At 38.6% G+C, this 26,281-nt stretch overlaps 4 protein-coding genes and 1 long non-coding RNA gene across 8 annotated transcripts; 2 read left to right on the top strand and 3 right to left on the bottom strand.

The window, feature by feature from the left end:
• Positions 1-2,066: 2,066 nt before the first annotated feature.
• On the bottom strand, positions 2,067-3,701 carry LOC112290123 (uncharacterized). Its single transcript, XM_073538012.1, has 2 exons — positions 2,939-3,701; positions 2,067-2,737 (listed from the first exon to the last, which is right to left on the bottom strand). Exons 1-2 carry the CDS (start codon positions 3,020-3,022, stop codon positions 2,504-2,506), a joined length of 318 nt encoding a protein of 105 aa, XP_073394113.1. The 5' UTR covers positions 3,023-3,701; the 3' UTR covers positions 2,067-2,503.
• A 5,611-nt stretch (positions 3,702-9,312) lies between these two features.
• LOC112281122 (eukaryotic translation initiation factor 3 subunit I) lies at positions 9,313-12,763 on the bottom strand. Its single transcript, XM_024517325.3, has 7 exons — positions 12,207-12,763; positions 11,809-12,024; positions 11,156-11,283; positions 10,629-10,838; positions 10,362-10,448; positions 10,007-10,086; positions 9,313-9,706 (listed from the first exon to the last, which is right to left on the bottom strand). Exons 1-7 carry the CDS (start codon positions 12,388-12,390, stop codon positions 9,631-9,633), a joined length of 981 nt encoding a protein of 326 aa, XP_024373093.1. The 5' UTR covers positions 12,391-12,763; the 3' UTR covers positions 9,313-9,630.
• Positions 12,764-13,668: 905 nt separating this feature from the next.
• On the bottom strand, positions 13,669-15,253 carry LOC149989966 (uncharacterized). The gene is made up of 2 exons (XR_016505809.1): positions 15,114-15,253; positions 13,669-14,967 (listed from the first exon to the last, which is right to left on the bottom strand). It is a non-coding gene; the product is annotated as an uncharacterized LOC149989966 (long non-coding RNA).
• On the top strand, positions 14,663-19,512 carry LOC112281112 (U-box domain-containing protein 43). 2 transcript variants are annotated; one of them, XM_024517305.3, is made up of 8 exons: positions 14,663-14,805; positions 14,985-15,443; positions 15,535-15,891; positions 16,088-16,330; positions 16,440-16,637; positions 16,734-17,508; positions 17,608-17,876; positions 18,078-19,512. In XM_024517305.3, the coding sequence occupies exons 2-8, from the start codon at positions 14,994-14,996 to the stop codon at positions 18,951-18,953; spliced, it is 3,168 nt and encodes a 1,055-aa protein (XP_024373073.1). In that variant the 5' UTR covers positions 14,663-14,805; positions 14,985-14,993; the 3' UTR covers positions 18,954-19,512. The 2 variants fall into 2 exon arrangements, with proteins under 2 accessions (XP_024373073.1, XP_024373081.1); XM_024517313.3 differs by having other exon boundaries at positions 14,667-14,805; positions 14,992-15,443.
• Positions 19,513-22,344: 2,832 nt separating this feature from the next.
• On the top strand, positions 22,345-25,416 carry LOC112281131 (uncharacterized). 3 transcript variants are annotated; one of them, XM_090254883.1, is made up of 4 exons: positions 22,348-23,037; positions 23,821-23,926; positions 24,094-24,383; positions 24,669-25,416. In XM_090254883.1, the coding sequence occupies exons 3-4, from the start codon at positions 24,113-24,115 to the stop codon at positions 25,061-25,063; spliced, it is 666 nt and encodes a 221-aa protein (XP_090111009.1). In that variant the 5' UTR covers positions 22,348-23,037; positions 23,821-23,926; positions 24,094-24,112; the 3' UTR covers positions 25,064-25,416. The 3 variants fall into 3 exon arrangements, with proteins under 3 accessions (XP_024373114.1, XP_090111010.1, XP_090111009.1); XM_024517346.3 differs by lacking the exon at positions 23,821-23,926 and having other exon boundaries at positions 22,345-23,037; XM_090254884.1 differs by lacking the exon at positions 23,821-23,926 and having other exon boundaries at positions 22,345-23,037; positions 23,988-24,383.
• Positions 25,417-26,281: the final 865 nt, after the last annotated feature.

Raw genomic sequence — 26,281 nt, 5'->3', positions numbered from 1 at the left:
AATAGTTATTGTAAAAAACAAGAAGATTAACAAGTTTTGAAATAAGACTAAGGACTAGAAAGACATTGACAAGAGTGAAGAAGGCTTTACTCTTGCCTCCATATATACTCTCTAAGTAAGAACTATGTAGCGATATTTTATAAGACCTCCAACATGTGTTGACTTTGCTAGCCACATGTCAGAACTTTCAAGGCAAGTTATCTATGTATACACTACATAGTTAGCTTGTTTCACAAGCTATCAACATTTGATTAACTTATTGGCTAAGTTTTTAACCTATAAATACATCTAAAGTCAAAACCATGTTTATATATCTTCTAAGAAGCTTCTTTAGAAGACTTTATGAAATTAATCTATATTTACCTACTTCTACTTAATCATATAAGTAACTATTGGAATAAATATATATGTCAATAACAATATCTCATAATATTTTTAAATGAGAATTTATTTAGAAAAAAATAACTATTTTTAAACTTTATATTATTATTTCATTAAAAACCAATGACAACAACGATGTACTTCTATCTTATGCCATTTTTAAAAATTCTCATTACTTAAAGGAATAATAATTTTTTAAAACTAATTTATAATATAAATTAGACTAGTTTGATATATTTTTAAAATTGCAAGATTTAAATTTTTATTGAATTTAATCACACTATTTTCAATCTTATTTTAATTTATGCCAAAAATATATTACTTCATAAAATCTTTTGTTGTTGTTATTATTATTATTATTATTATTATTATTTATCTTGCAAAATTTCTATATTCAAATTCTATATTATTTAATTAATTATATATTATATTAATAATTATTAAATTAACTTTATTTTTAATTTTTAAAATATATATACATATATATTTTTAAATAAAAAATAATTATTATTATAAATTTTTTATTTTACTTTACATGAATAATAAAATAAAAAGATACTTCAAATTTTGTAATATTTTTGCTTAATTATATTACCTTCTTTGGTTATAAAACATTATTATATCCCACAATAGATTATTCTACTTTCAAGTCAATCCAATAGACTAATCCAATTCCTATTACAATCCACACTTGTACCTAAATACATATTAGATTAATATTTTAATATCCTTATATCAAGCCCCCAAAGTTCTACCATTATCATTTTTTTCTAGTAATGAAAGACTAACACACTTCTTAAAGCTCTTGAGATCAGCTCTTGAGATCATTGGCAACACGCCTCTTCCACTTCTTGGAGCTCTTGAGATCATTAGCAACACGCCTCTTCCATTACTCGAAGCTGCCCTCTTTCTCTTGGGGAACTTTTCACGGATTGGAGACTAATCTCTGAATTGAACCAAGTTGCGAGAAATTTGGTGTTCTGCGTACTAGTAGCCGTCACACTCACCTCGACCCTTCAACCCATATGGGACATGTCCGCCACCACCCTATTTCGATTTGTCCGACCCTCTCATCTTCACCATCTACTCCACGAAATTCTCCGTTGCTTCATCCTTCTGCTTGCTTCCACTTCTGTAGAGATGCTGTTTGTTATGCTCCAAATTCAGGCAACGTCAACCTCGCTCTTTTGCTTGATACTTCCATTGTCAATGTAAATCATTCAATCTGTATAATGGCAGAGCCCGCTGCTCTCCTTTTTTTTTCGTGCAGATGTTTAATAGATAATCGCATCCGTACGCATGGAAACCCTGTTACTTCACATCCTATATTTGTTCACGGTCCGAGGCATCATTCTTGCAACCAGCATTCTTATCAACAAAGAAGCAGAGAACTTGGGAATGAGTAAATTATTGCAGGTTAGAGAACAAGAAGAAGTTCCTCTGGGCCTTTAGGAATGAGAACGAATTTGGAAGAGATTGTTCTAATCGAAGCGCAGGATGACAAGAATGAAATCTGAAAGGCGATTGTAGAAGAGGAGACGTAGAATGATGCGGGAATCAACCTCGACCAAGGACAGGGAAGAGTCGGGAGACAACAACAGGGAACAGTGAACAGCAACCTCACAGGAACAATGCACGCATCATGTGAGGCTTGATTTGCATGCCACAAAGACTGGCTGGAAACATACGGAAATGTTATAATATTATTATTTGCTGCAACACCAGGATGCAACATCAGGTAAAAGAGATACACCAATATGAAGAACTAAATAAAAAAATAAAAACTTCTCAAACAGACTCAGATTTGTATAACTCGAAGTAAAATATAAATAAAAATAAATAACAAAGAAGAAAGAAGAGCAGGAGTAGTTGTATCCAGATCGTCGCTCTTTGAATGAATATTTGCAGAAGCTTAGCAGACAGTCTACCCGAGTGAATTGTAGCATGCACTTGTGAATTAGTTACAGGCATGGTCACTGGTAGTGGTTCATGACTACTTCTAAACACCTACACAATCTGATAAGGTTCTAGAATATAATAACAAAATTTACGAGAAAAAGTCCAGCGTGTAGTCGCAGGTGGTCGCTTGCACTACTTGATTGTAATCGCAGGCGGTCAGCTTTCATATGTGCAGAACACATGCAAAGCAATTGTATTGTTTTCTTCGCGCTCTTTCATCGAACGATGAAAACACCCATTTCCTCGACCTTCCGAGCGACAAGCACTTTGGTTGGAAGTCGAGATATTCATCGTCGTCCCATTTCTTAGATGCCGTAGGTGCTGGTAGGGATTTCGATGATATTGAACTTGACAACCTTTTGTACAACGGCTTTACCAGCAATAGCCTTGATCCAACCTGCACAGAATGCCCTCCACCATCAAAAACAACTTCACTGAAAGTCCATTGTACTAACTTCTCACGCTGGTACAGTCTTCCGGGAAATGGGGCTCATATTGCGCACTACGAAGTAATCGAAGACAATTTCACACGATGTTTTGGATAAGTGAAAATCGAACATAGAGAGGTTGGGTGTGAAAGTTAAGCAGATCGACTCACATGGCCCATGAAGCTGGTCAGTATTGCAACTCTTCTAGCTGAATTTGAGGTGAAATGTTTCTTCGAATACCAATCCAGCTCCATACGGAGATTGTCTTTTTACAAAAACTACGAACTACTCCACGACTGCTGTTGATTAGGGCTACTTGCCGAAACGTCTCTTACGATCTTGCCCCGCTGCTGCGCATCGAATACTACATGAAACCCCTAACACTTTCAGCACTCGCTGGCCAAAGCTTGGACTCCGTCGAAGCACCTGCACTGCTGCGTCCTTGTGGTCGGACCCGGCGCAAATCCACTTACAAGTAGACGAGCTCGCACATCCAACTTGAGAGAAACCAGTGATGTCCAGTAAAAAAAAGTCGCTTTACCAACATTCCCAAGGTCGGTCGATACGCTTCACTTGACTGCAACCAACCACGAGTTCTCCAACCCTTCGAGAGGAGTTCGATACGACACGGAGTTATTCAGAGATTCAAGCTCCATCCGCTGAGCTGCACAGATCGGAGACTCTCCATACTATCCTGACCTCCCGGTGAACAGGATACCACAACCCAGTTAACGCCGACATAGGCGCGCAACACGAAGCTAATTCTTCAAACCACGAGATCGCAGACAGTAGACACAATTTCGTAGGTTGTAAGCCGAATTGAACACTTCGTGTATCGTTCTAGAGTGCTATGGCATCGTAGTGTTCGAACTCCCTAATAGAGATAATCCTCCCTACCATCTTTCCGGCCACGCATCGAAAAAACGTCATGCGTCTACCGGCTTCCGGTGTAACTCGAAGCGCCGGGTGCTTTATTCTCAACTATTCCCAGGAGCTTAACTTAGAGGTCTAGACCACGGAACCTTTGCTTGGGAGAGCATCACCTGATGACGGATTGAATGTGACGCAGCCATCTCAGTTCACATCCATGTATCCGCACACGCATTCATTCCCCCCATTAATCTCCACAAAATCTTTCAGAGCGCTCCTCCATTCTTGCACTCATGATGCATGTGCAGGTTCTGATACCTAGTTCTAAAACCTACCGCATCATAAAAGCAAGCCCATCTGCGGGATATCAAACCAATGGAAATCACACACTATTGCATCATATGATATCGTTGCTTAGAGAATAAGAAAAGGAGAAAATGAGCCTCTGTCAGCATGTGCGAAAATACTTCACCATTACCTCAAGTGGGTTCTAAGTTCATATCTCTAAAATTTATTTATTCCGCTTTACTTATGTAAGTTTTTCGTTGTTTTGTCGGGCTGTGTTCAATTACTTCTTCATGACGGCTTCGCTGTGCATCCATTTCTGCCAAAGGTTTCAAAAAAGTATAAAAAAATAAATGTGGTGATTACTATTAGCAAATTTTGAGGTTTGTCTGAACCCACCATGCATGAGGTCATGAATAAAACAGAATGTAGTTCCAGGCTGTGAGTGTAAATATATGTAACACACAATCGAGGCACTTTAAGCTGATTCAAAGATGGAATTGAAAACTCTGGAAGGGGTGGGGGGATTGAATGAGCACATCCGACCTGCCACAGCCCCCGTTTGAAAGAAAAAAGGTAACATAAATAAATAAATAAATACTGGACTAACTTTAATGACATGGAGTTGCGAGCTCACGAACAAATGGTCGCACCAAAAGATCTAAGTAAAGGTACTCGGATTCCACTCGACACAATCTCGCACGGCTCAGGATTCTGGGGCACGTCCGTAATCGGAGCTCTTTCCATCAATGACCCTGATGCACTGGCAGGTCGACACTACGGCATTCTTGGTGTTTGCCACAAGCCCCCACCCTCCCAGTTTAGAAACCCACCTGCTCCTGTGATCACCGAAGCAAGGCTCCGTGTCCACATCTCCGCAGTCGCCATCTTCGCAACGCACACCATACTTAGCAAATGGCATCCTCTTATCCAGATAATCTGGAAGAAGGCAACAAAATCATTTAAAAAAAGCGCATCTGACAACGTGGCTAAATCCCCGGAACCGGCGTTTTTGCACCATGACACGCTTGCGACGATTTGCATGCAAATGCAGGCTCCCCTCCGAGCTTGACGATGGGTTGCTGAGGTTTGAGTGTGGTTTCCTTCCTTTCCCAATCAGTTTCGACTCTGTGTTCCAGTGGTCCTTCTGGAAACCAGTTTCCCTGGAAACATTGTTGCTGTTGCTGTGTTACGATCGCTGCATCGACAAAACAGTGCAGCCACTGCATGTGCAGATTGCAAAAAGCAGAAGAAGCAGCAGAAGAATATAGTCCAAGTCTCCTGGTGACCGGCATCAGCATTTCTCTCGTGCGGCGTCGGAGGAGTGTCTCCTCCAGGAATCGTTCCCAATACCTCTTAATTTAGAAATGGTCATATTTCGGGAGTTTTTTTTTGTCTGTATATGATCATCCTAATAGTAGCGATTGGCGACTCCGTCCCTCAAGATGATTAGAATTGACTTTATTATTATTTTTAATGTGTTGGTGTAACTTACGTCTGCATTTATTTAATGCGAGAACACTTACTTGATGATAGGTTTGATTGTGTTTTGAGACATTGGAATTGAAGACGTTAGAATAATAAAAACAATATAATTGTCAGTCCGTTGAATTTGAGGATAAAAGTTACATTTTGAAGGTTGAGTTCATTGGTGGAATTTCGCCCCCTGTCTAGCTTCAACAGAAACAGTTTCAAACAATGTGTGTGTGTACGAGAATGTGTGCGTTTTTAAAAAATATACATATTTCTAGTACATGTTTAAAAAAGTAAGGGTATACTGTAGCTAATATGAGTCAATTACATGTAAAACATGGTGTCCTTTAAATACATAGATGATATTTTTTTAAATTACAATTATTTTTTAGGTGGTTGTAGTTTTTATGCGTGGCTTGTGAACGTGAAAATTGTTATGCACAATTCGTTTTGATTTCATATTCTTAATAATTGTGACAATTTGCAGATACAATACATCCCCTACAGTCTTTTAAAAGAGACCAACAAGCATTGTGTTGAAGTGACTAAACTAATGATAAAGAACAAGAAGACGTTATAAGATAAAACGGATAACTTGATAGTTTGCAAATGAAAGAAAAAAAGTAGTGTAATTTGTTTAGCTAAGTTGAAGGCACAAGTGGTAGTACAAGAGTATTGACAACATATTAGTAAGTAAACTTGTCTAAAAACACCAAAGAAAGATAGCTCTTTCTACGTGCCCTTCTTCCAAAGGACTTCAAACTTATTAATGTTTTGTTTTTGCAAAGAGATCACATCTCATTACTTTATTCATATTTGTACATGGCCCCCAATTGCACACTTAATTTCTCCCTTTGTTTTGTTTTGTTTTTTTTTTAACTCTTGTTCTTCTCTCTTTGACACTAGAGGACGGAATTAAATCACTTGAAATACTATCAATGGAAAGATTTGCATATTAGTCACTTGTATAAATTCAAGTGTGATTAAAAGAGACAAATATGACCCATGTACTAAACTACTAACATATTATACAACATAAGGCAATAGTTTTAGTTCTAAGAAGGTTTAAATGAATTATAAAAATGAAAATAAAAAGATAATGATATGATAAAGTTTATATTTGTAAATAGAAATATAAAATATAATAGAATTAATATTATGTAATAAATATTATATTTAAAGAATTGGGATTAGAATTATCTATTATTAAATCTATTTTATAAATTATATTAATTAATAAATAATTATTATATTTTTTATATTAAATATTTAAATATTATATTATATATATAAAATACTTTTGAGATATTTTATAATCATAAAGATTATTAGAATGTATTTTTATATATTATGCATTACAAATTTAAGAATGTATATTTCATAATAGTATAAAGTAAAATATCCAATAAGAGTTAAAAAAGTTAAAAAATGTATTTTCAAAACCTTTAAATAATCACCAATGTAAAATATTAGCACATGTAATAGTTAATGCATACAATTTGGAAGAGATTTAAGAAATATATAAGAATAACATATTTAGTTAAAAAATATTAATGTAAAAAATATGAATATAAGAAAATAAAAAAATTATACAAATAAAATTAAAAACCTACCAATAAAACTATAAATTTAATTAAATACAATAAAATAAGTCAATATTTATTATTTAATATTCAATTTTCTTTATGTTTGTGAGGTGTTGTTTGAGTTATTTTTTACACAATTTTAATAAATCTTTACTTTAATTCATACAAATGCTTAAATTATTAATCCTACCTTCAAAAAAAATATTCAATCAGATATAATTAATAATATTTTAAACTCTTAATATTACAATAACCTCTTTTTAAAATGGAATTAAAAATAGATCTCTACCTTCAGATGGTTATACTATTTTTTCTATGACATTCATTATTCTTTTTGTAGAGAATTAATTATACATTTCTCTTATAAGCTGTTTTAATATTCTCTCAGTATTGACATCTTCTTTTAGTATTATTCTATGCTTTAAAAAATAAAACTTTCACTACAAGTAGAAAATCAATATTAAAATATATATATATAAATATATATATATAGTGTTTTATGAAAATTTTATTAAATTTAATGTTTAAAAGAACAACAAGAACCATTTAATAAAACAGTAATAATAATATATGAAGGTTTAAAATTTATAAATGTTTTAGACTTTAGTTTCTTTAACTTATTTATCAAAATTGGTTCTAAAAAGTCATTGCTACTTTTTATAAAGACATCTTTTATTTATTTATTGTGTTGAATGCAAATATATATATATATATATATATATATACACATACATACACACATATAGAGTTTTAGTTATTTTTGAAGAAGTTTAACTATTAGATATCTTAAATAAGGTTTATTAGTATTGTTAATGTAAACACTTGATAATGGGGAAAAATTATAAAGTATTGGATTTTTGAACACTTGTATATTACAAAAGATCTTTTAGTTATATCTTGTATTATAAATATTGTAGACATAGATCTATCATTATAAATGTATGCATTCAATGGTAGATAAAACTATAAACTAATCCTTATAACATTTTTTTTTTTTTTTTTAATCTGGATTTATTTATTTATTTATTTTTTGTGTAGAGACATTTGATGTCAATGTTTTTTATTTCTTAATTTTAGCATAAATATAAAAAAATATCTACTTTGTCAACATATGAGTATGAATTGAAAATTATTACAATTTTTGTAACATATTTATTTCTCTTAAACTACATTTGATATATATATATATATATGATCTTTTCTTAGTGTTTTATTTACTAGAAAATTGTCACTAGTTACTTAAGTATTTTTTTCTTACATATATATATATATAAATATATATATATATATATTGTAATAGTTCAAATTATAAGTGTGTTATTGTACCACTCATTAAAACATATTTTAACTAAATTGTTTACGAAGTTGTTTGCTCCAAGCATTAAGATTAATGGAAATGTATAAATACTACTAATTTTTAAGATTATCATTTTTTGCCACAAAATATGACTACTAATGGTATTTGAGTCATCTTATTTGGCATTACTATTATAAAAAAAAAAAAAAAATTGGAAACTTATATTTACTAAATTCCAATAATTAATACATAATAAAGTATTTTTATGCACATGGAATCAAATATCTTCTGTTTAAAATTTGTAGAGCCCAACATGCTTAAGAAGTTGTAGCTTTCATGTTAAGTACTAATTTTAATTTGCCCAATTCATTTTTATAACTAAACGGAGTGATAAAATATGTCAATATATTAAGAATTTCTTAACTTCTTAATGGTTTAAGCAAAATTTAAGATTCTTATTTCTTCTTTTTGTCCAAGGTAATAAAATTAACATTTTTTTTAAAAAACTTAATACAATCCTACCATATTATACATTGTGCTAAATGTTAAGTTGTTAAGCGTTTGTAAGTGTTAAAGAATAAAATGGTAATTTCCATGTACATTGAAATCAAAGAAATTAATATTTTTTTATTAATTACTTGTATAAATAGCCATTATTAGATTTTATATTTGACAAAAGTCGTGGTTTGATGGGCATTACCCACCTTGCAAGCCAAAATCTTTAGTCTGATTGGAATGGACATGTATTCGAAATTCTCACATATGTCTCATTCTCTTAGTGCAAAATAAATCCTCCGAGATAGAATAAGATGCTTACGTCTTTCCACTGATCATTTGAAGGCATACGTTTTTGAGTCTTAACAGGATGGAAATTGATTTCTGCTCGTCAACGGTAACAAAAGCTTGTAAGAATTCAAGGGTCATGCAGTAATGAATGAGGAGAAAGGCGATGAATTTTAAGATGATGTTAAGCAGTTGGTAAAAAAATCATTTAATAACATCCACTTAAAGAAACCTTTCCAAAATCAGAGTATATTTCAAAACAATGAGATTGGAACTTCTTTATTGGAATAAATCTAAATACTAAGGAATGAGCAAGAAAGCAGTTAATATAACATACGGCATCAAACAGCAAAAAGAAGCTGATGCTCTGGAGCTACTATCACAACACTAATGTAGCAATCCGAAATTCTAGGTATATCTATCTGCTAAGTTTACGACGTAATTGAATATCCTCTCTCGAAATTTAATTTTGGTCAAAACTTGCTGTCCTTGGTCCAGCCAAAAGAACATGCAAAAATTCTTAACAGTGGTCACTGGACCTTTCAACCCTAGCTAAAAGATACACATATTAAACCTTGATGTGATAGTAATCTGAGTCGAAGAAATGCACCCGCACATATCCATCTTCACCACCGCTTGAGAAACTGCATATTCATGGAGAAGAGCTACCAAATTAGTGAAGAGAGTCTACTATTTGTTTCAAAAGAAATTATATCTTATTTAAGCTCTAGCCATGCAACCATGCAGAACTCGTAGAACTTTCATTGCACAAGGTTGCAGAGAGAACAATCTCAACATTATTTTACCCATCATTTCATAATAGTTTGATCAATTATTTCATAAAAGTAAGAGAGGGATATTGGGAAACATCTATCCAAACTTATACATATGTCCAAAAACTACTTATCCCAACACATGCGCAGAAAATAAAATCCAAAACGAACCTCCTTCCGTCAGGATTAAAAACTAGAGCATTAATAGGTCCAAAATGGCCCTTCACACCACCAATTTCCTCTTCGAAAATCTGGCACGTCAATCACGAGACGGTAAATAAGGATTCTCTTTCTATGCTTTATGAGTTGCAGTCTGTGATGAATATCTCGGATAAATGGTAAAAAGGCATTCTCTGCAGTCAATGGTGTCTTTACAAAGCGCCAACTTGTATATTATGCACATTGACGAATTTCATTCATCGAGACCGCAACAATAAGAGTAGAAAAATTGACCGTACCAGGGTTAACAGACACTTCACCATAACCAAAAAAACATAAACTACGACACTGGGGGCGACGAACTGACCTTGTGGAAAAACTTTGCTTCAAACTTTCCAGCTCGAGTGCTTGTCATTGTCACTTGAGAAGCCTCTTGACCACCACCAATGACGACCTGCGGCACAACCAAAGCCATGTTGAACTCAGCATCCCTGTTATCTTATTCAGCAATCACCAGTATCAGTTGGAATCAGCTTGTCTAGTTCAATCCCACAGGATAGACGTTACAAGACTTCTCCAATTCCGCCTAAAGAGAGCGGACACATTGGATATTATGGGAATAGGTAGACTATACATGATCGAGCAGGGGTGAAATAGCAGCAGCATTCACAGGTCGCTCTGTGGTGTACGTCTTCAACATTTGCAAGGTTCGAATATCCCACAACTTCGCTGATTTGTCGTGAGATCCAGTGATAAAGTGTGAGCCATCAGCTGACTTCGCCATCGCTGTAATAACCTTCTGGTGGCCTGTTTCAGGATCGCTTTCTTTCAATAGCTTGCCTGTCTGCAAGTGAACGAAGAAACGAATTGAATTGCAACCAACACATTGTCACATTGCAATCAGATGAATCGTTTTAGATTTTTGAAGTCTGCAAAATTGAGATTCAGGTACCCTATCCTTGAAGTCAACACAGAGGAAATACATGAATGAAGCTTGAGTCGTCTGTTGACATTTATACAACCCAAAGAACGTAGAACTTTCGCTCCGATAGTTAAAAAAAAGAAAACTGGCACAACATATCAAAACATCACGTAACCTGTAAATAAACTACTTGATTGAAAATTGAAAAGTGCTGTCAGGATCCAATTGTTAAGACAAACCTCAGCATCCCAGATACGGATAGTAGCGTCCTCGCCAGCACTGATAATGGTCTTGTTTAATGGTCCCCACATGGCTCTATTGATCCTGCCTTGTGGCCCTGTGATCGTGAGCACATCTTCACTGGATTCTGCATTCATCATCCAGACCTCAAATTTCAGAAATGAACGAATACACTGCTGCGTTCTTGTCTCAAACGATCTTAGAAGTGTAAACAAGTTCTAGTTCCGAAGTTGCAAAAAGAAAGGCCTGAGATTAGCCTTGACGTGTCCTAGAGTTGATAGAGACAAGGAGGAGTTTAGGGTAGTGTTACAAAAAGTATCAGGTAGACATCTCCATGGAATCAAAAACTACTTGACGGTTCAAGCTTAAAAAATGCACGTTCATTACGATGTCTACAATTGGCTCCAACTAACTGAACCGTGCTTCACTTCGGTTTTTTGATCAGGGCATGAAACCCTAACAAAAATCTCGCTTGTGAACCAGACACTCAAAAAGTCGGGTGACAATCATTGTAGAGATACGATGTCTCGGAATTTCCCAGTGATGCTGTAATTGGAACTCCAAAGATTTAAGGTTTTTGAAGGAAAAAGCTAATATATGATTCTAAAGGTTTGTGCACCGCGATGAGGTGAAGGATAACGAAAGCACTTACGTAAAGATCGGTCTGACTCTATCCGCTTGACATGAATAGCAGATTGCTGTTCCATGAACGGATCAGTAGTAATCACCACCATCTTGTCGCCTTCAGCGAAGCTAACAGCCCTCGCGGGAGCATCGAAGTTGAAAGAGTGCAGTTGGACACCAGTCTCGCAGTCCCATAGCTTCACAGTCTGATCAGCCGAACTGGTCACCAAGCGAGTCGAATCCCCTGAACAACATGGTCATATGACATGGAGGCGAATCAAAACCCAGACTCAAAACTAAACCATCTTTTCAATACACCGTGGCTTGAGAATCGCCAAACGGTCGAACCCAAGACCTACCTAGTTCTCGCGAACTACGCTAGCAAGTTCACGACCGAACAACACCAGCTAGGTCAAGAAAACCTACTCGAAACATCACAGCACCATACAGCTCCGTTGTGGCCCTTGTACGTGCCCAAACGCTCGCCGTTACTCGCATACCACACTGTAGGCGTATGATCTTTGGCACAGGAGAAAAGCAAGTCTCCGTCTCTGTTGTACTTCAAAAACGTAAGGGGCCTCTCGTGACCCTTCAACAAAATCGGCCTCATTCTGCTTAGTTTCCCTCCACCTCTTGCCACAAAAAAAAAAAAAAAAAAAAAAAAAAACACTCCGACTACTACTAAAATTCGCTGCACTCGCGCACTGTCAAGCTCCTCAGCTCAAGCTCGACGAAACAAAGATGTGAAATTGCAAAAACCTTAGGATTTCTTGCTGGAGAACACTATTAGCCACGTTTGCCCTAAAAAAAAGGAAGAATCTAGACCTACATTCTTTCTAGCGTTCAATCGGAAGTCCAGAGATTGCTTAGAAACTGTGCAATTTTTTGGGCACTGTGCCCGCAAGTACTGCATCGGCTGAGGAACAGGTTGGTCATGCACAAGATGGCGACAATCTCTTTGGCTCCCATTCCTGAAGATCGTGGGTTTTTTTTTCAGTGTTCGTTCAGAGGAACTTGACTTTTTGTGTTGGTTGAGCTTTCGAGTCCACCATCAGTCAATTACTGTGACGGTGGCACTAGAGGCATTACCTGTAAACTTGCATATATAGTACCCTTCACGAGAATTCTTCTCACTGGTTAGTTGCAAGATTCACGCCGCTGAGTCAATGTTGGCAAAATTTTGTGCACGAGATGGTGGTTGGTTCCTGAAAGCCGCTTTCGAGGGCGATCCTTGTAAATTGTGGTAAGTTCCTTGTCGCACTATCGAAGTCTGAGCATGGAAGCATGTAGTGACAATCAAAGCTACAATCAAGCACTGATCATCTAGAGCTTTTCAGCAACTGAGCACACTGATTGCGAAGCTGTACATGCGTTTGAAGGTGGACTTTGTGATCCACCTTTACACGACCTTGAGGGCATTACCTCCGACGTGAAGACTTTTGTTGCCACGAACTGTTTGGGTACTGTTAGCGTTACCATCTTCCATGATCCGAGTAGCGGATAGATCAGCATTTACGCTTCAGGCTCACCGCACTGAAGTTAAGCCACAAATCGTTTAAATGAGAACAGACATCACACATGACAAAGTGCAACCACGGCGAGCCCGATTGTGTCGGTTACTCCTTTCTAGGTAAAGGATGAGATTGCCAGCGAAATATTGATTATTCGCTGGTTTCCAATTGGATTGTTGAACATCAATCGAGACATACTCTTCACTATCGGTGCACATCTGTAGTTTCCCGTGATTCTCGAGGCAACCTTTGAGCTTCTGGTAACCGACGCGGTGTGTTTTCTGAAACCTCATGATATTCCTAATTCTATGTAGCTGTACTCTCGGTGATTACTGCAAATCCAGTCCTACACCATCCATATGTCAGTATCAAAAAAAGGAGTTAAATAATCGTTTGAAGGAAATAATGATGTACGGGATCTCTTGTAAAAAGTTTAAAATCAGTGCTCTCCACGCCTTCCACACCTTCAGCTAACGTGCCACCCTCGGTATTTTACCTCCATTGACTATATTAACAATCAGTCACAATCTACCTACAGCAATCCTTGCGTGAAGAATTTCCCACACAAGTAAGAATACTTGTGGACTAATGACAATGAGCTCTGGCCAGTTGATCTCTACAAACCCCTCTAAGAGAAAAACACTGTTGCAATCCTGGAGACATTTGTTCCGGCAAGCAATGAGGACGATTCTCTGTGAGCATTGTACAGAAAAGAAAAGGAGAATCGTCAGCTACGGTGAGGTATGGGGCACTGTAAACATGGCAGGTATTTGAGATAATATTTTAGTATTTACAACGTCGAAAAGGAGGTTGCACACTGGCAGCGGCTCCTTGTGTGGGTCCAACAGCAGAGGATGGCCGGTGTCAGCGCCGCTCTGCTTCGTTCCACTGAATACTCGCGTGCTCCCTCCGAGATTTGCTGCTTCACCCTGCGTCTTCAATTTCTGCCTTTTGCCCCTTGTGTGTGGTCCAACCCACTCGAGATCTCAAATTGCGGAATTCTTGTTTCATTATCATCTGGTGTCTCTGACTTCGAATATGGCATTGCTCTTGGCTGGACATGAGATTATACAAGACTATTAGCATTTGTTGTGTTTCGCTCGTTCTTCTTGCCCAAATCATAAACCTAATTTCTGTCGCCCTGCTGAGCTCCGGTGTAAGTCGGAGCGCAGTCCTTCCGTGAAAATCTCCCACTGTGCACTTTTTCTTTGATTGTGGTTCATCTTCGTCACTTGTGCTCTTCTTTTCTACCCCCTTTGTATATTGGGATGGCACGGAGAGAGCCTGTTCCCAAGGCTATTGCACCTTGCTTTCCTCACCTTTGTTACGACTGCACAAGGCCAAGTATTCAACCGTGAATGCAATGATAAGATGTTCGCCGGAGAAGTCATGGGTGCAGCATTCATGCAAAGTTCTGTCTATCCGGATAGCTGCGGAAGCGACAGGATATGGAGAATGTGGACACAAAGACCCATGTTCCCAGCACAGTTGTGCACATTATTGATTTAGTACAGGTGAGCACATGTCCCTCGGCTCATTTTGTCAAATTCCTCCATTGTATGTAGGCAACTTCTCGTTGTATGAGAGACGATGGTTTCGGAAGCAGATGCTCGATAGTCACAGGAAATTGCAAGAAGTTGTTCCAGTCGGGGCTTGAATCAACGAAATGTGAAGCACTGAAATTTGGTGGCAGTGACCAGCGATGGCGTCAGATACCAACCAGAACCTAGTAACAGAAGTTATAGTCGAGCTCAAGAAAGTGATACAAGAAGCTCGCGAGGCGCCTGTGGAGAAAGAGAGCTTTTGGCGTTTTATTTCGTACCTTGAACAGCTTCGTCCTATTCTTGATCAGTTGAATACTGGAAACGCGCCTGAATTGCCTCTCCGCGTGCAAACTGTATTGAATGGCATCAAGGGAGAGTTGGTGAATTTTCAGAGTCCTCTGCAGATATGCAAAAGTAAGAGCCGACTCTACTTGCTTACAAATTGTCAGGAAGTGGTGAGAGAAATTCAGAAAACCACGCATGGTATTGGGCGATGCCTGGCTCGCCTTCCGTCAGTGCAATCTTCTCCAAGGCGGGATTCCCGAATGTGGGATGTGGGAAAGAAGGCGGATGATCTCGCTCGCGAAATGCAACAAGCGCTATTCATGGTACAGTCTCCTTCCTCTAGATACATTCGACGAAGCGCCTTGTTTCTTTGGTCAATCCAGGAGGTGATTTTGTGCTGCGTTCATGGATCAGGTTTCTGCAAGTGAGGAGCGCATATGCCTAGCGCTGGAAAGAGAAGCCTCGCAATCAGCACGGCACGAGGATGCAGATTCAGGAGTTCAGAATGCGATCCTTCTCGACATTGGTCGTGAATTGGGGCTCGAACTTGACAGAAATAGAGGTGCCTTGTTTGAGCAACTCCAGCTACTGCGAAGGGAGCTTGCTGATTGCCGGGACCGGGGACAGATAAAATTGCTTGAAACAATTGAGAGTATGTTCCAGTCGTGGACTCTGGAGCCGGCTGTACCGCATTGGCACACAATTGTGGAGGCTGGAGAAGATGACACCATTGCACCATTTGACACTTTCCTGTGTCCCTTATCCAAAAAGGTGAGATATACAAGTCTCGTGCACCTCCGATGCACGATCTTTTCCGGTTTGCTCCTTCTCAGCTTTTTCGAAGTATTTCGTAGAACGTAGAACCTCCGGTTATTGCAATTGTCTGATTTGGATTCAAAATCATTATTATTTGTTGTTTTAGTGACTGAAAATGCAGTTGTAAAATCTCCCGATGACGCATGTGTAGGTGATGAAGGATCCGGTGTTCCTGCAATCGGAGCGAACTTATGAGCGCAGCGCTATAGAGAATTGGTTTAACTTTTGTCGTCAGCAAGGACGACCGTCCACATGCCCTGTCTCTGGACAAGTACTGACATCCACCGAACTTCGACCTAGCCTGGTGCTTCGCCATACCATTCAGGAATGGGAACAGCGCAATGTTGCTATTCGAATTCGCCTAGCAACCTCTCGCTTAGGCCCAACCGCATCGGTAGGTTTTCCCTCCATTCAAGTATCTGAATACACGTTTCTTCACATTTAGTAATAATGATGTAGGTACTAAACGCATTAAACAATTCTCATGAACCTGTTTTTAACAGGGTGAAGAAGCTGAGCAGGCGCTTGAGGATATTATTCTCGTTGCCGACGACAGCGTTGAAAATCGGCGCAAGCTCTACGAAGGACTACTTTCTGCAGTGCTAGGTCTATGGCAGCGGAATGTAAAGTCACGCGCTCATCTCCGAAGCCGAGCCATTGCTGCTCTCCGTGGCATGGTCGTCGACTCTCAGGAAAATAAGGTGAAAAGCTTATCTCAGAACTCCCATTGGTTTTGTTTAATAAGTTCTCTCTGTTTGAGCTGGAATTACATCCAAACTTGGTTTTCGTATCGACAGGATGCAGTAGTAGACATGGGAGCGTTGAAGCTTGCCGTGCAAAGTCTAAACAGCGGGGTGGAAAAAGAGAGGGAGTGTGCAGTCGGTCTTCTTTACGAATTGTCAACCTATCCTTCCATGAGTTTACGGATCGGATCAGAGAAGGGTGCCATCGTTGGTCTGATGGGGGTAACGTCGGCTCACAACGGCAATGCAGAAATTAGTAATCTTGCCGAACACACACTTCTGAATCTGGAAAACGTGGACGCCAATGCCTTGCAGATGGCAGAGGCAGGCCGCTTGAAACCTGTTCTCGCCCGCCTATGCCAAGGCTCTGAGGAAACTCAAGTGAAGCTCGCTAAGCACTTGAGCCAAATGATCCTCACGAACACAAGTAAAGAAGTTGTGGCGGAGACCGGCGGTAAAGCTCTGGTGCGAATGTTGTCAATCAGTCCGAATGCCAGGGAAGCCGCTTTGGGTGTCCTTTACAACTTGTCCACACTAGAAGACACTGCACATGTATTAATCAAGGCTGGAGTTATTGCCCATCTGGTGTTCACAATATTCTCGTTACCGGCGCCGGAAAACTTGAAGGAAATGGCGATAAGCACTCTTGCAAATCTGGTCGTGGTACCCGGCAGCTGGGAGACCTCGAAAGTGGACAAAGAGGGCCATCTCTTATATTCAGAGAAAGTCCTGCATAAAATCTTCGGGCTTCTACAGAACGGGAGCTCGCTATGGAAGGAGAAGATCCTGCAAACATTGTATGGCATAGCTTGTTCCACTGAAGTTACAGGTTTGTAGCGGGTCTCACTCGCCGGTATCTTTTTAAGCTGGCAAACACTCTGAACTACGTGTTGCACCCGGTCCACTGACGATTTTCTCCGTGTTCCAGATGCTGTGGCAGCAAATATATGCAGCTGCGGCGGCACGATCACACTCGTGAACTTCATGTTGCATTCCGACTCAAACACTCGTTTGAATGCCTTACGTTTGCTCAGCCTCCTCAGTGTGCGCATCGGAGATGACATTGCTGCAGCCCTACGCTCTACACTCCAGCTGAAGTTTCTAAAGGAGGTCCTTCAACTACAGGGGAAGGCTGTTTTGGAAGAACGCGTTGCGGCTGCAACGATTCTCGCAAACATCCCACTTACTGAATTCGAGGTGAGCGCATTTAAAATTCACAATAATTGGTGACACTTTTATGGTCAAATTGCAATGGTAGTGTGGAGGTAATCGGAGGGAAGAATATTATGATCTTTTGAGCATTCGTCATTGTTAGTGTTTGTGACTTCGAGGACACTGGTGGGCACGCAAGCTATCAGCGGCAGAAGTGTTATGCGTTTCTGAAGCGTTATTATGCAGGTGATACGAGTGCTGGAGATTGATATGCTCCAGTGGACTGTCAATACCCTTCAAGACTGCAAGTCAGGGCGCATTGGTCGACTGTCAGGGCGTGCAGGATGCGCAATGCAGGAAGCATTGCTGGGCATCTTACTCCACTTCGCTAGAAACTCGAACGTGGCCATTCTCAACAGCATGCGAGAGCTCTATCTTTTCACCCTCTTTCAGGAGAAGCTGATGACGCATTGGACGCCACTAACCAAGGAAAGATCAGCTGTAGGCCTCCAACTCCTATCAGAACGCGCTTATCTCTTCACACTTCGAAATCCACTGCAGGCTCCTTCCAACCGAGGCGCCTTCTTCGGTTTGTGCCTGTTTCCATCAAAAACCATCCGTGACCTGCCGGAAAAATGCGATGTGCACGGGGGAGTATGCGATCCCAACGGAACATTCTGCCTCGTCGCTGCCTGTGCTATCTCACCTCTGATTGAACTCCTCGAAGAGGAAGACGACTACGGTGTACAAGAAGCTGCGGTAAACGCACTCTCCACCCTCCTCATGGACGGCGTCGACATTAAGGGAGGCGTTGAGCAGCTCGCCCACGCCGAAGGCGTCCAACCGATCTTTGATCTATTTTATAACGTCCGGCAAGGCCGCCTTCAAGAAAAAGCTGTTTGGATGATCGATCGTATCCTGCGAGTCGAAGAATACACACAATTGTACAGTTCCGACCAAGGCCTCGTCAAAGCTCTCATGGAAGCTCGTCGTCACGGCAGCCCGAACACCCGTGCCCTCGCCCAAGACGCCCTCGCCCGCCTCTCCAAAACCTCCTCCAGCCACCCTCCTGCGTCTTCCTTCCGCAAAATGGCCAGCATGCAACGCCGAGACTCCTTGTGACATGACCTAAAAACACGCATACAAACAAAGCAAAGCAATACCAGGCCCTTTACTGCTGACGTTTCTCAACTTCTGCACCACTGTCTTCTCCTACTCAACAGCCGAAATTGTATCATGCCAACAAATGCAATAAGCGAATCCTGTACAACAGTGGTGAGCTTCGAAGAATCGTAGAACACGTTTCCATAGAACAGCAACCATCGTAGGAGCCAAGCCAAGTCCGAGCTGAGACAGGTTTAAGCGTGCCCTAAAACCCTAAAACCTGGTCGCGTGCCACAATAACTTAGCTCCATGTTTCATTACTATAGACGACCTTTTAAAATCTCAGATTGAGACCAATTCTTAGCGTAGCGTTGTTGTCCCCGAAACCCTAATTCTGGAGTTCTCTCAAGTGGGGATAGAGGTTTTGTATTTGGTTGATTGAGTTGCTTTTATGAGCATCACTTTGTTGTAACTAGGGCTGCTTTGTGGCTTCACACACACACACACACACACTGTTAGATTAGTTATGTGTACAGTTTGAAAGTGTGCAAATTAGCAGACCTACTCTGTTGTGAGATTTATTTGATTTGAGGAAAAAAAAAAAAAAAAAAAAAAAAAAATTGTGTTTTCACTCATTCCACTTTCTAACGCAGTTTTAGTTGATGTGGTGTCTCATGGGTAAGGAGACATGCAATTATCCATCTATTCTAATGTTTACATGTTTACATATTCATTTATTGGTATCAATTATAGCACATGTGTGTTTTTTTTTAAAAATTTGTATGGTCATCTGTTTCTAGTTTTCAGTTTTGGATGACGTTTACATGTGACTCAAAGATTATGGCTATCTAGTTGAACTCACATTGAATTAAAGTTATTAAATTTTTTCGCAAATATATATTTGTATATACGTATTAAAAAATGTTTCTTCATTGTTTGAATTACACTTGTTTTTTAATTATGTTTTTTCATGTATGTTTTTTAAACACGTGTTTTTATTATTTTAGAATACATGAATCAATACTTGATAATTTTTGAAAATACAAACTGAAGATATTGTTTAGATTATATGGAATTGAGAAAACCAATCAACAATGCAACTATAAATTAGATTACTGATAAATTGTCAGATACAATGATTTAAAATTTGAATATTGACTTTTGACATTCTGAAAAAATTTCCATTTGAAAACAACTTTTGGTCCACTTTATATTGTAACATTTATCCTTTGACATTGATTATATCTTTAAGCATTGTATTATTTTTTATTTTACTTTTTTTTTTTTTTTTTTTTTTTTTTTATAATTTGTTTGTAAAAGAAGAAGCAAAAGTTACTTCATTTCTTGGTTTAGGTTTTGGAAGTATCTCCACCTTCTTTGCTAAACTTAAGAATCACTTAAATTTAATATTTTGTATCTTCTTAGTGAAATCTTTTAGTAATCAATACAAATAAAACAAATGAAAGCAAGTAATCAAACCAATGTTATAAATTAATTGGACAATATTTAAACTACAACTAAAAGGTATTATTAACAATATACATATCAAAGAGAAAATGAAAACATTAGTAAATAAGATTATGGTGCTACCATATAAATAGTCAACATGAATTTGTTTGAAAAACACTGAGAATGTAAAAGAATTATATAATTATTTTAGGGCATAAGAAATAATGGCGATCTTAATATCTATTTAATAGAAATAGATGTTAGTAGAATTCTTACCATAGCATTAAAGTTGTGTATATTTTAGTAAATAAATAAAATCTCAGCATATATCAAACGTGTAGAATAAGATGTTGTCTAATCTTGTGCATGTGTAAATTAAATATTTATTTAAAGTAAAGGATATTGAAAGCAACCACAATTGAAATATAAGCCTTATAATACATTGAAGTAAATTCCAAAATATTCTGAAATTGTATAAAGTAAAACTAAGAGTTATCATGTATTTATGACATGTGTAGCATGTAAGTTGGTGTATGCAAGTTGTGACACGATGTCTCAAAAACTTAAAAAATATATTTTAAGTTAGACAAGTGTTAATACTACCTATGGGTGCTTGAAACCAATTTCTACTTTAGATTTATAATTTTGCATTATAATAGCAACTTAGTAAAATAATGGAGTTTGATTTTTTTTATTAAATATAAATTATTTGAAAGAAATTAGTTTTAGAATTTGTACATATCAAAAAAATCAGAGTTTAATGATAATAAGAATACTATATATCTGAATTCAACCAAATTACATAGAGCTTACTATACCAATATAAAAGTAAAATATAATAATACTTAAATTTTTGCTATCTTATAGATATGAATATAACATATACAAGGATCTAAAGATAGTTGATTAAGGCATTGAATTTATTTCATAGAAGTGACTATTGTGTAGTATTATGAAGAAATATTTTAAAAATAACCCACAAGATGACCATCCAAAAGTAATGATTTGAACTTAGAGAACTTGTTTGAAAATAAAAAATAAAAAATTTAGAAATCATAAATAAGGACACCTTTCATTGCATGTAGGTCTCTCTATGCATACAAGAGCACCCACTTTAACATTGTCTCTGCTTCACATCCCTTGGGACAGATTCTATATTTTGAATCTATAGACCAGCACCTTGCCTTTGCCAAGTGGTGCATGTGTATCTGTAGATGTTCTTTTGTTGTTGTTTTATTCAAGGAACCATTGCACCTAGTTTCATAACATACAAGACTAATCAATTTTACTTAGAGGTGTTACTCCATGTCATTGCTTGTAGGAATTAGGGTGCAATACTCTTTGCAATTGTGCAATTAGGAAGTGGGTGTGTTTGCTGTCGTCACACATTCCATAATGGATGAACCAATAGTACATTTGGGGAGATATGTTGCATCCCAATGTGGGTCCTGGTCCCCTCCTCTCTCTTGCCTTGATGCAAGTGATGGTCCACCTCATTGTCAAGGAAGAGAGGGATGAGGGGATCAAAACCTACACCCCCACATGGACAAATAAGAAGGGGAGGAGGCGAGGACTTGCACAGAGGCAAGAGAGAGAAGGAAGAGACAAGACTCATGCCAAGACAATGAAGAGAGGCAGGACAAGGAAGAGAAGGAGGGAGGTTGAGACCCACTTCGGGCAAGGAAAAAGAGATCTGGATGAGTCAATCAGAAGCCTTAAATAGACATAAAGGGTGTGCATTTTGCAACTTGCGGTGTGCTTGAAGCTTGAGCCATTGGAAATGCCGTTAAAGTGAATGAAATGAAGTAACTTTTTCTTTTTTTTCCTTTTCCAAAAGCGTGAGGAACGCAAGCAAACCCTCAACCAAGAAATGAAGTAACTTTTTTATTTTTTTTTCCTTTTCCAGAAGCGTGAAGAACGCAAGCAAACCCTAAACCAAGAGCCGCTTGTCGCGATAGACAGACTGACGGCGAAGCGGAAATGTCTATGGCAAGCGACGAATGAGCGGGCGTTGCGAGGAAATGGGAGGCCGCCGAATGTCCGTGGTGAATGACCGACCTAAGCAGGAAGGAGTTGGGATTGTTGAGTTGCCCCCCCCAACCCCCCCAGCAGTTGTCAGATGCGAGAACCGATCGTGAGTCCTTTCCCGATCGATCTCCGTCAGGCAGGCGGGTAGGGTATGAATTGGCTGGATCTGTGCGAGGGAGGGAGAGAGGGACTAGGGGCGATAGATTTGCATGGTCAGAGTTTAGTGTTTGGGAGGTGAGAGAGAATTTGGGCCTCGATTTCACGACCCTCCTCGCTCTGGTACGGAATTCTGAGCTTCGGCTCCGTTGGATTCGGTTCCATCTCCATGAAGTCCGGGTCCCGTTGGCGGCTCTGCTGTTTGGTCCCCCTGTTCCTTCGCTCTGCCCCGTAGTGTGGTCTTGTGAGGGATGTGCTCGCGTCGCGCTGACCCGCTCTGAGGCGGCCACCAGCCTTCCCACCGCACCAACTAATTGTTGTCTCCCACTTTTGAGTTCCCACGTCTATCTTCGTGTTTCTTGATTGCGGAGAGAGAAGCTATTGCTGAGATTCGGAGTGTTTCGATTGATCAATCGGTGTTTTGGAGCAGAGGATGCTGCTGGAGCTTTTCTCCACATTTCGTTTACAGGTCGGTGTTTATTCCTTGCCTCTTTTTTAATTTTTTATGTTATATGATATATCTTTTTAGTTCAGGACGGTTGTCGCAATTGGTGGTCTTTGTTTTCTTTTATCTCACTTCACAGAGCTGCCGATGAGGCGTTGGGAGTGGAAATGAAGAGATGGTGTGAGTAGCTAGGTTTATTTTAGAACCCTTTTGTGGATCTCCTAGGTATGATAGTTTTAGAGAAGTAATTCTAAAGCATTTCTGTCGTGGGTCGTGGCATTACGTGGGTTTTTGTCATTGAGCGAATTTCGTTTTAGGGTTCGTGTGGAAAGTGATGGAGACTCACGGTGATTGTATCTCAAGAGTATCTTTGTCCCCCGATCGGTCTTCTTAATATTGGGGTTACTTCGGTTTTAGAATCGTGAAATGTAGGTGTATAGATACGCAGGTAGTGTAGTTCACGTTTTCTTTCTTTCGTTTTTTTGGCTTTTTGCCTTTCGGCTTTGTGAGAAATAAAATCGTCAGTATTTTTTCGCTCATTATTACCATGGAATTTACAAGACTATTTTCTTCATCTTCTGAATGATCCATGAGTATCGTAAGATTTTGTTGAGAGATACTACAGTGTAGTTCAGTGTCATAATATTTCTACTGCAATGATTAGGTTTTGTGTTGCAGTTCATTTTTAATTTGATTACCTAAGATGGTTTATGACGACACAGCTGAATCTAGCTCAAAACTTCATTTTCCTTGTCAACTTACTCCCCGATCCTCATAATATTCATCAGCGTGCGTCTGCGTATGCAGGGACCATTTTTGCGTCTGTTACTCGGGTTTTAGATTTGCAGGTTGAAGAAAATCTATTTGATCAACTTGAGTGCCGCAATAGTGTAACGACCAATTGTTTTATCTTGTGAGTTTCTCAGTCCTACAACAAGTTTGGCTAACTTTCTCTGAATTTTCAATGCATGCAGCATGATTTGAAGTTTCCCACCTTCACATAGTCCTCTTATTTACTTCAATTCACCGGACTGGCATCCTCACAGTACTCTTCATTCAATTTGCCTCCGCTGTGTTCAGGACTGTGGTTTACGGCAATATGGTCAGGGGGTATAAGCAAGAGCATACGTATCGGCATCCTTGGGAGCGTGTTTCGATAGCTAACTTTAGAAAGTTCGCAGATTTGGAACACAGGTCGTTACTTTCACACGTTGCGGACGTCCGTATTGTGAACAGAACCGTCGACCCGAAAATTGGACAAATTTTCACTACTCGATCAATCACCATAAATGCTCCTGGTCCCTGGTGGCTCCAGCGTCTCATGGGAACAAACGTGTGCCTCTGTCTAGAGGAGTCCATCATCGATAATGGTAAACCGTTGTTGCCTATGCTTATACACTAAACCATTTGAACAGCATTTAGTGTGTGAAGGTAATCAGGGTGGACCAATTTAGGTGCCGATGGTGAACTAGGGACTGTCTCAAGTGTCATTTAATCATTGAGGATTAATTTACAAGTCCTCATGAATTTAGGGATATAGTAGCATGCAGTGAATTTGCACATTCATTTATTTATTTTTCCTTTACATTTTCTTCCTAATGTAGCATTTTTGGCAGTTGTAAGTACTGATAATGTTATCGATTTCTGTCCTGCAGACAAGCGATCTTTAGAAATAGTAACTCGTAATGTGACCTTAAAAGATTTTGTTGATGTGGAGGAGAAATGTTCTTACAATCCTCACCCCGAAAATGAAGACTGGACCTTGTTGCGGCAAGAGACGAGCATAACGTGCCAGACGTCCATGCCAGCCTTGAAGTCTATGGCAGAGAAGATTGAGCAGAAGTGTGTGGAGAAATTTCAACACAACAGTGCACGTGGTAGGGAGGTCGTGGAGGCTGTATGCAAAGCCCTTGAAAGGGCTGAATCAGGAGCTGTCACAAAAGCCGAGCCACATTTGGTCGTGAATCCTCAGCAGAACAGCAAAACACGTAGTCACGGCATCAAGTGGAGAATCTTTGAAGCAGCTTCTCTGGTGGGCGCCACCTTGTAAAATTGGCTCCCCTCGGTGCAACCTTGACACATCCTTTTTTAATTACGTACATTTTTACTTGTCACGTTAGACACACAGTTTCAACTACTAGAACACCAACAGAAACCCTATCTCCCAGATGCTGTTGTTTTGCATATTACACAGTATGAGCCAGTTTCACAATACAAACGTGCAGAGATTGCTCGTCAAGTTTATTCTTCCATATATTTGGTGAGTTTCATTTTGGACGTTGGTGTACCTGTACCAGAGTGTTGATAGCAAGTAGAATGGGGATGTGGTGGGAGTGTCCAATGGTTTCTGCAAACTGTTTGGATTGTCTTCTCTACCACTTTCTGAGAATTATTTTTGTTTTATTTTTGTGTAATTGGTTTTGTAGATGTGCTTGCATTTTTATTCTGGATTGCCACACTCTGAGAAGCCAAATAATCAGCACGATCATGGAAATAAACAGAGAAAGTGATTGGATTGAAACGAAGTAAAAATAATTATATCTATCTTCATGTTCATGTAGTAGATAGATGTAATTTTTTTATGTATTATATTCTCAGAGGAGCTATTTTTATACTAGCTCCTTTGTTAAGGCCAATTATTAATTCTTTACAATACAAACTTTAAAGTCCAAATATTTGACTTGAGACCAATATATTATGGTGGTGTGGGAAGCTCTACAAGTTCTTGTATTTGTTATTAAGAGTACTTAGTTTCATATATCCAGCACCTTTGAAAGATAACAAAAGCTGGAGAAATTCATTAAATAATTCTAAAAATGAAGTGTGAAGGCAGCCAGTTTGGTTGTTGATATGGGATGCTATGAATCCACATGGAGCTCCACTACACATTGTAGCTTGAAGTTATGGCCACTTGGCAATGACCCCATTAATACTGCAAAAACACATACTTTACTAAAATAACTAAGTAAAAGTAGAGGATATTACTTTAGGTAAGTTGTTTATGATCAAAGTGTCTTTAGATCAAAAGGTCATAAAAGTTATTCTAGGATATTCTAAGATATATTAAGATATGTTTAAATATGCTAAGATATACTAGGATCTTAATGAATATGCTTGGATCAATGAGATCAAATAGGATCTTAGGAGAATAAGGGATATATTAAAGACGTATTCTTATAGTAAAAAAGATGTCAAAGGAATGTGAGAATTACCGACAAGTATTGGTTGTTGGAAGTAAGAGATATCTTACTCCATATTTTTTTTTATC

Source organism: Physcomitrium patens, chromosome 1 (genome assembly GCF_059467195.1).
Source record: "Physcomitrium patens ecotype Gransden chromosome 1, ASM5946719v1, whole genome shotgun sequence".
In the NCBI taxonomy this organism is placed as follows: domain Eukaryota; kingdom Viridiplantae; phylum Streptophyta; class Bryopsida; order Funariales; family Funariaceae; genus Physcomitrium; species Physcomitrium patens.
This window is presented reverse-complemented; position numbering and strand designations above follow the sequence as displayed.

Bases quoted from the DNA above. Each gene is read 5' to 3' on its own strand.
- LOC112290123 (XM_073538012.1), bottom strand. From the start codon at position 3,022: ATGGAGCTGGATTGGTATTCGAAGAAACATTTCACCTCAAATTCAGCT. The intron at 2,738-2,938 runs GTGAGTCGATCT...CATTCTGTGCAG, and splicing joins TGACCAGCTTCATGGGCCAT to GTTGGATCAAGGCTATTGCT.
- LOC112281122 (XM_024517325.3), bottom strand. From the start codon at position 12,390: ATGAGGCCGATTTTGTTGAAGGGTCACGAGAGGCCCCTTACGTTTTTG. The intron at 10,839-11,155 runs GTTTGTCTTAAC...GTTCACTTGCAG, and splicing joins TCCGTATCTGGGATGCTGAG to ACAGGCAAGCTATTGAAAGA. The intron at 10,449-10,628 runs GTATAGTCTACC...GTTGTGCCGCAG, and splicing joins TTTCACCCCTGCTCGATCAT to GTCGTCATTGGTGGTGGTCA.
- LOC112281112 (XM_024517305.3), top strand. From the start codon at position 14,994: ATGGCGTCAGATACCAACCAGAACCTAGTAACAGAAGTTATAGTCGAG. The intron at 16,331-16,439 runs GTAGGTTTTCCC...TGTTTTTAACAG, and splicing joins GCTTAGGCCCAACCGCATCG to GGTGAAGAAGCTGAGCAGGC. The intron at 17,877-18,077 runs GTGAGCGCATTT...GTTATTATGCAG, and splicing joins TCCCACTTACTGAATTCGAG to GTGATACGAGTGCTGGAGAT.
- LOC112281131 (XM_024517346.3), top strand. From the start codon at position 24,113: ATGGTCAGGGGGTATAAGCAAGAGCATACGTATCGGCATCCTTGGGAG. The intron at 24,384-24,668 runs GTAAACCGTTGT...TCTGTCCTGCAG, and splicing joins GGAGTCCATCATCGATAATG to ACAAGCGATCTTTAGAAATA.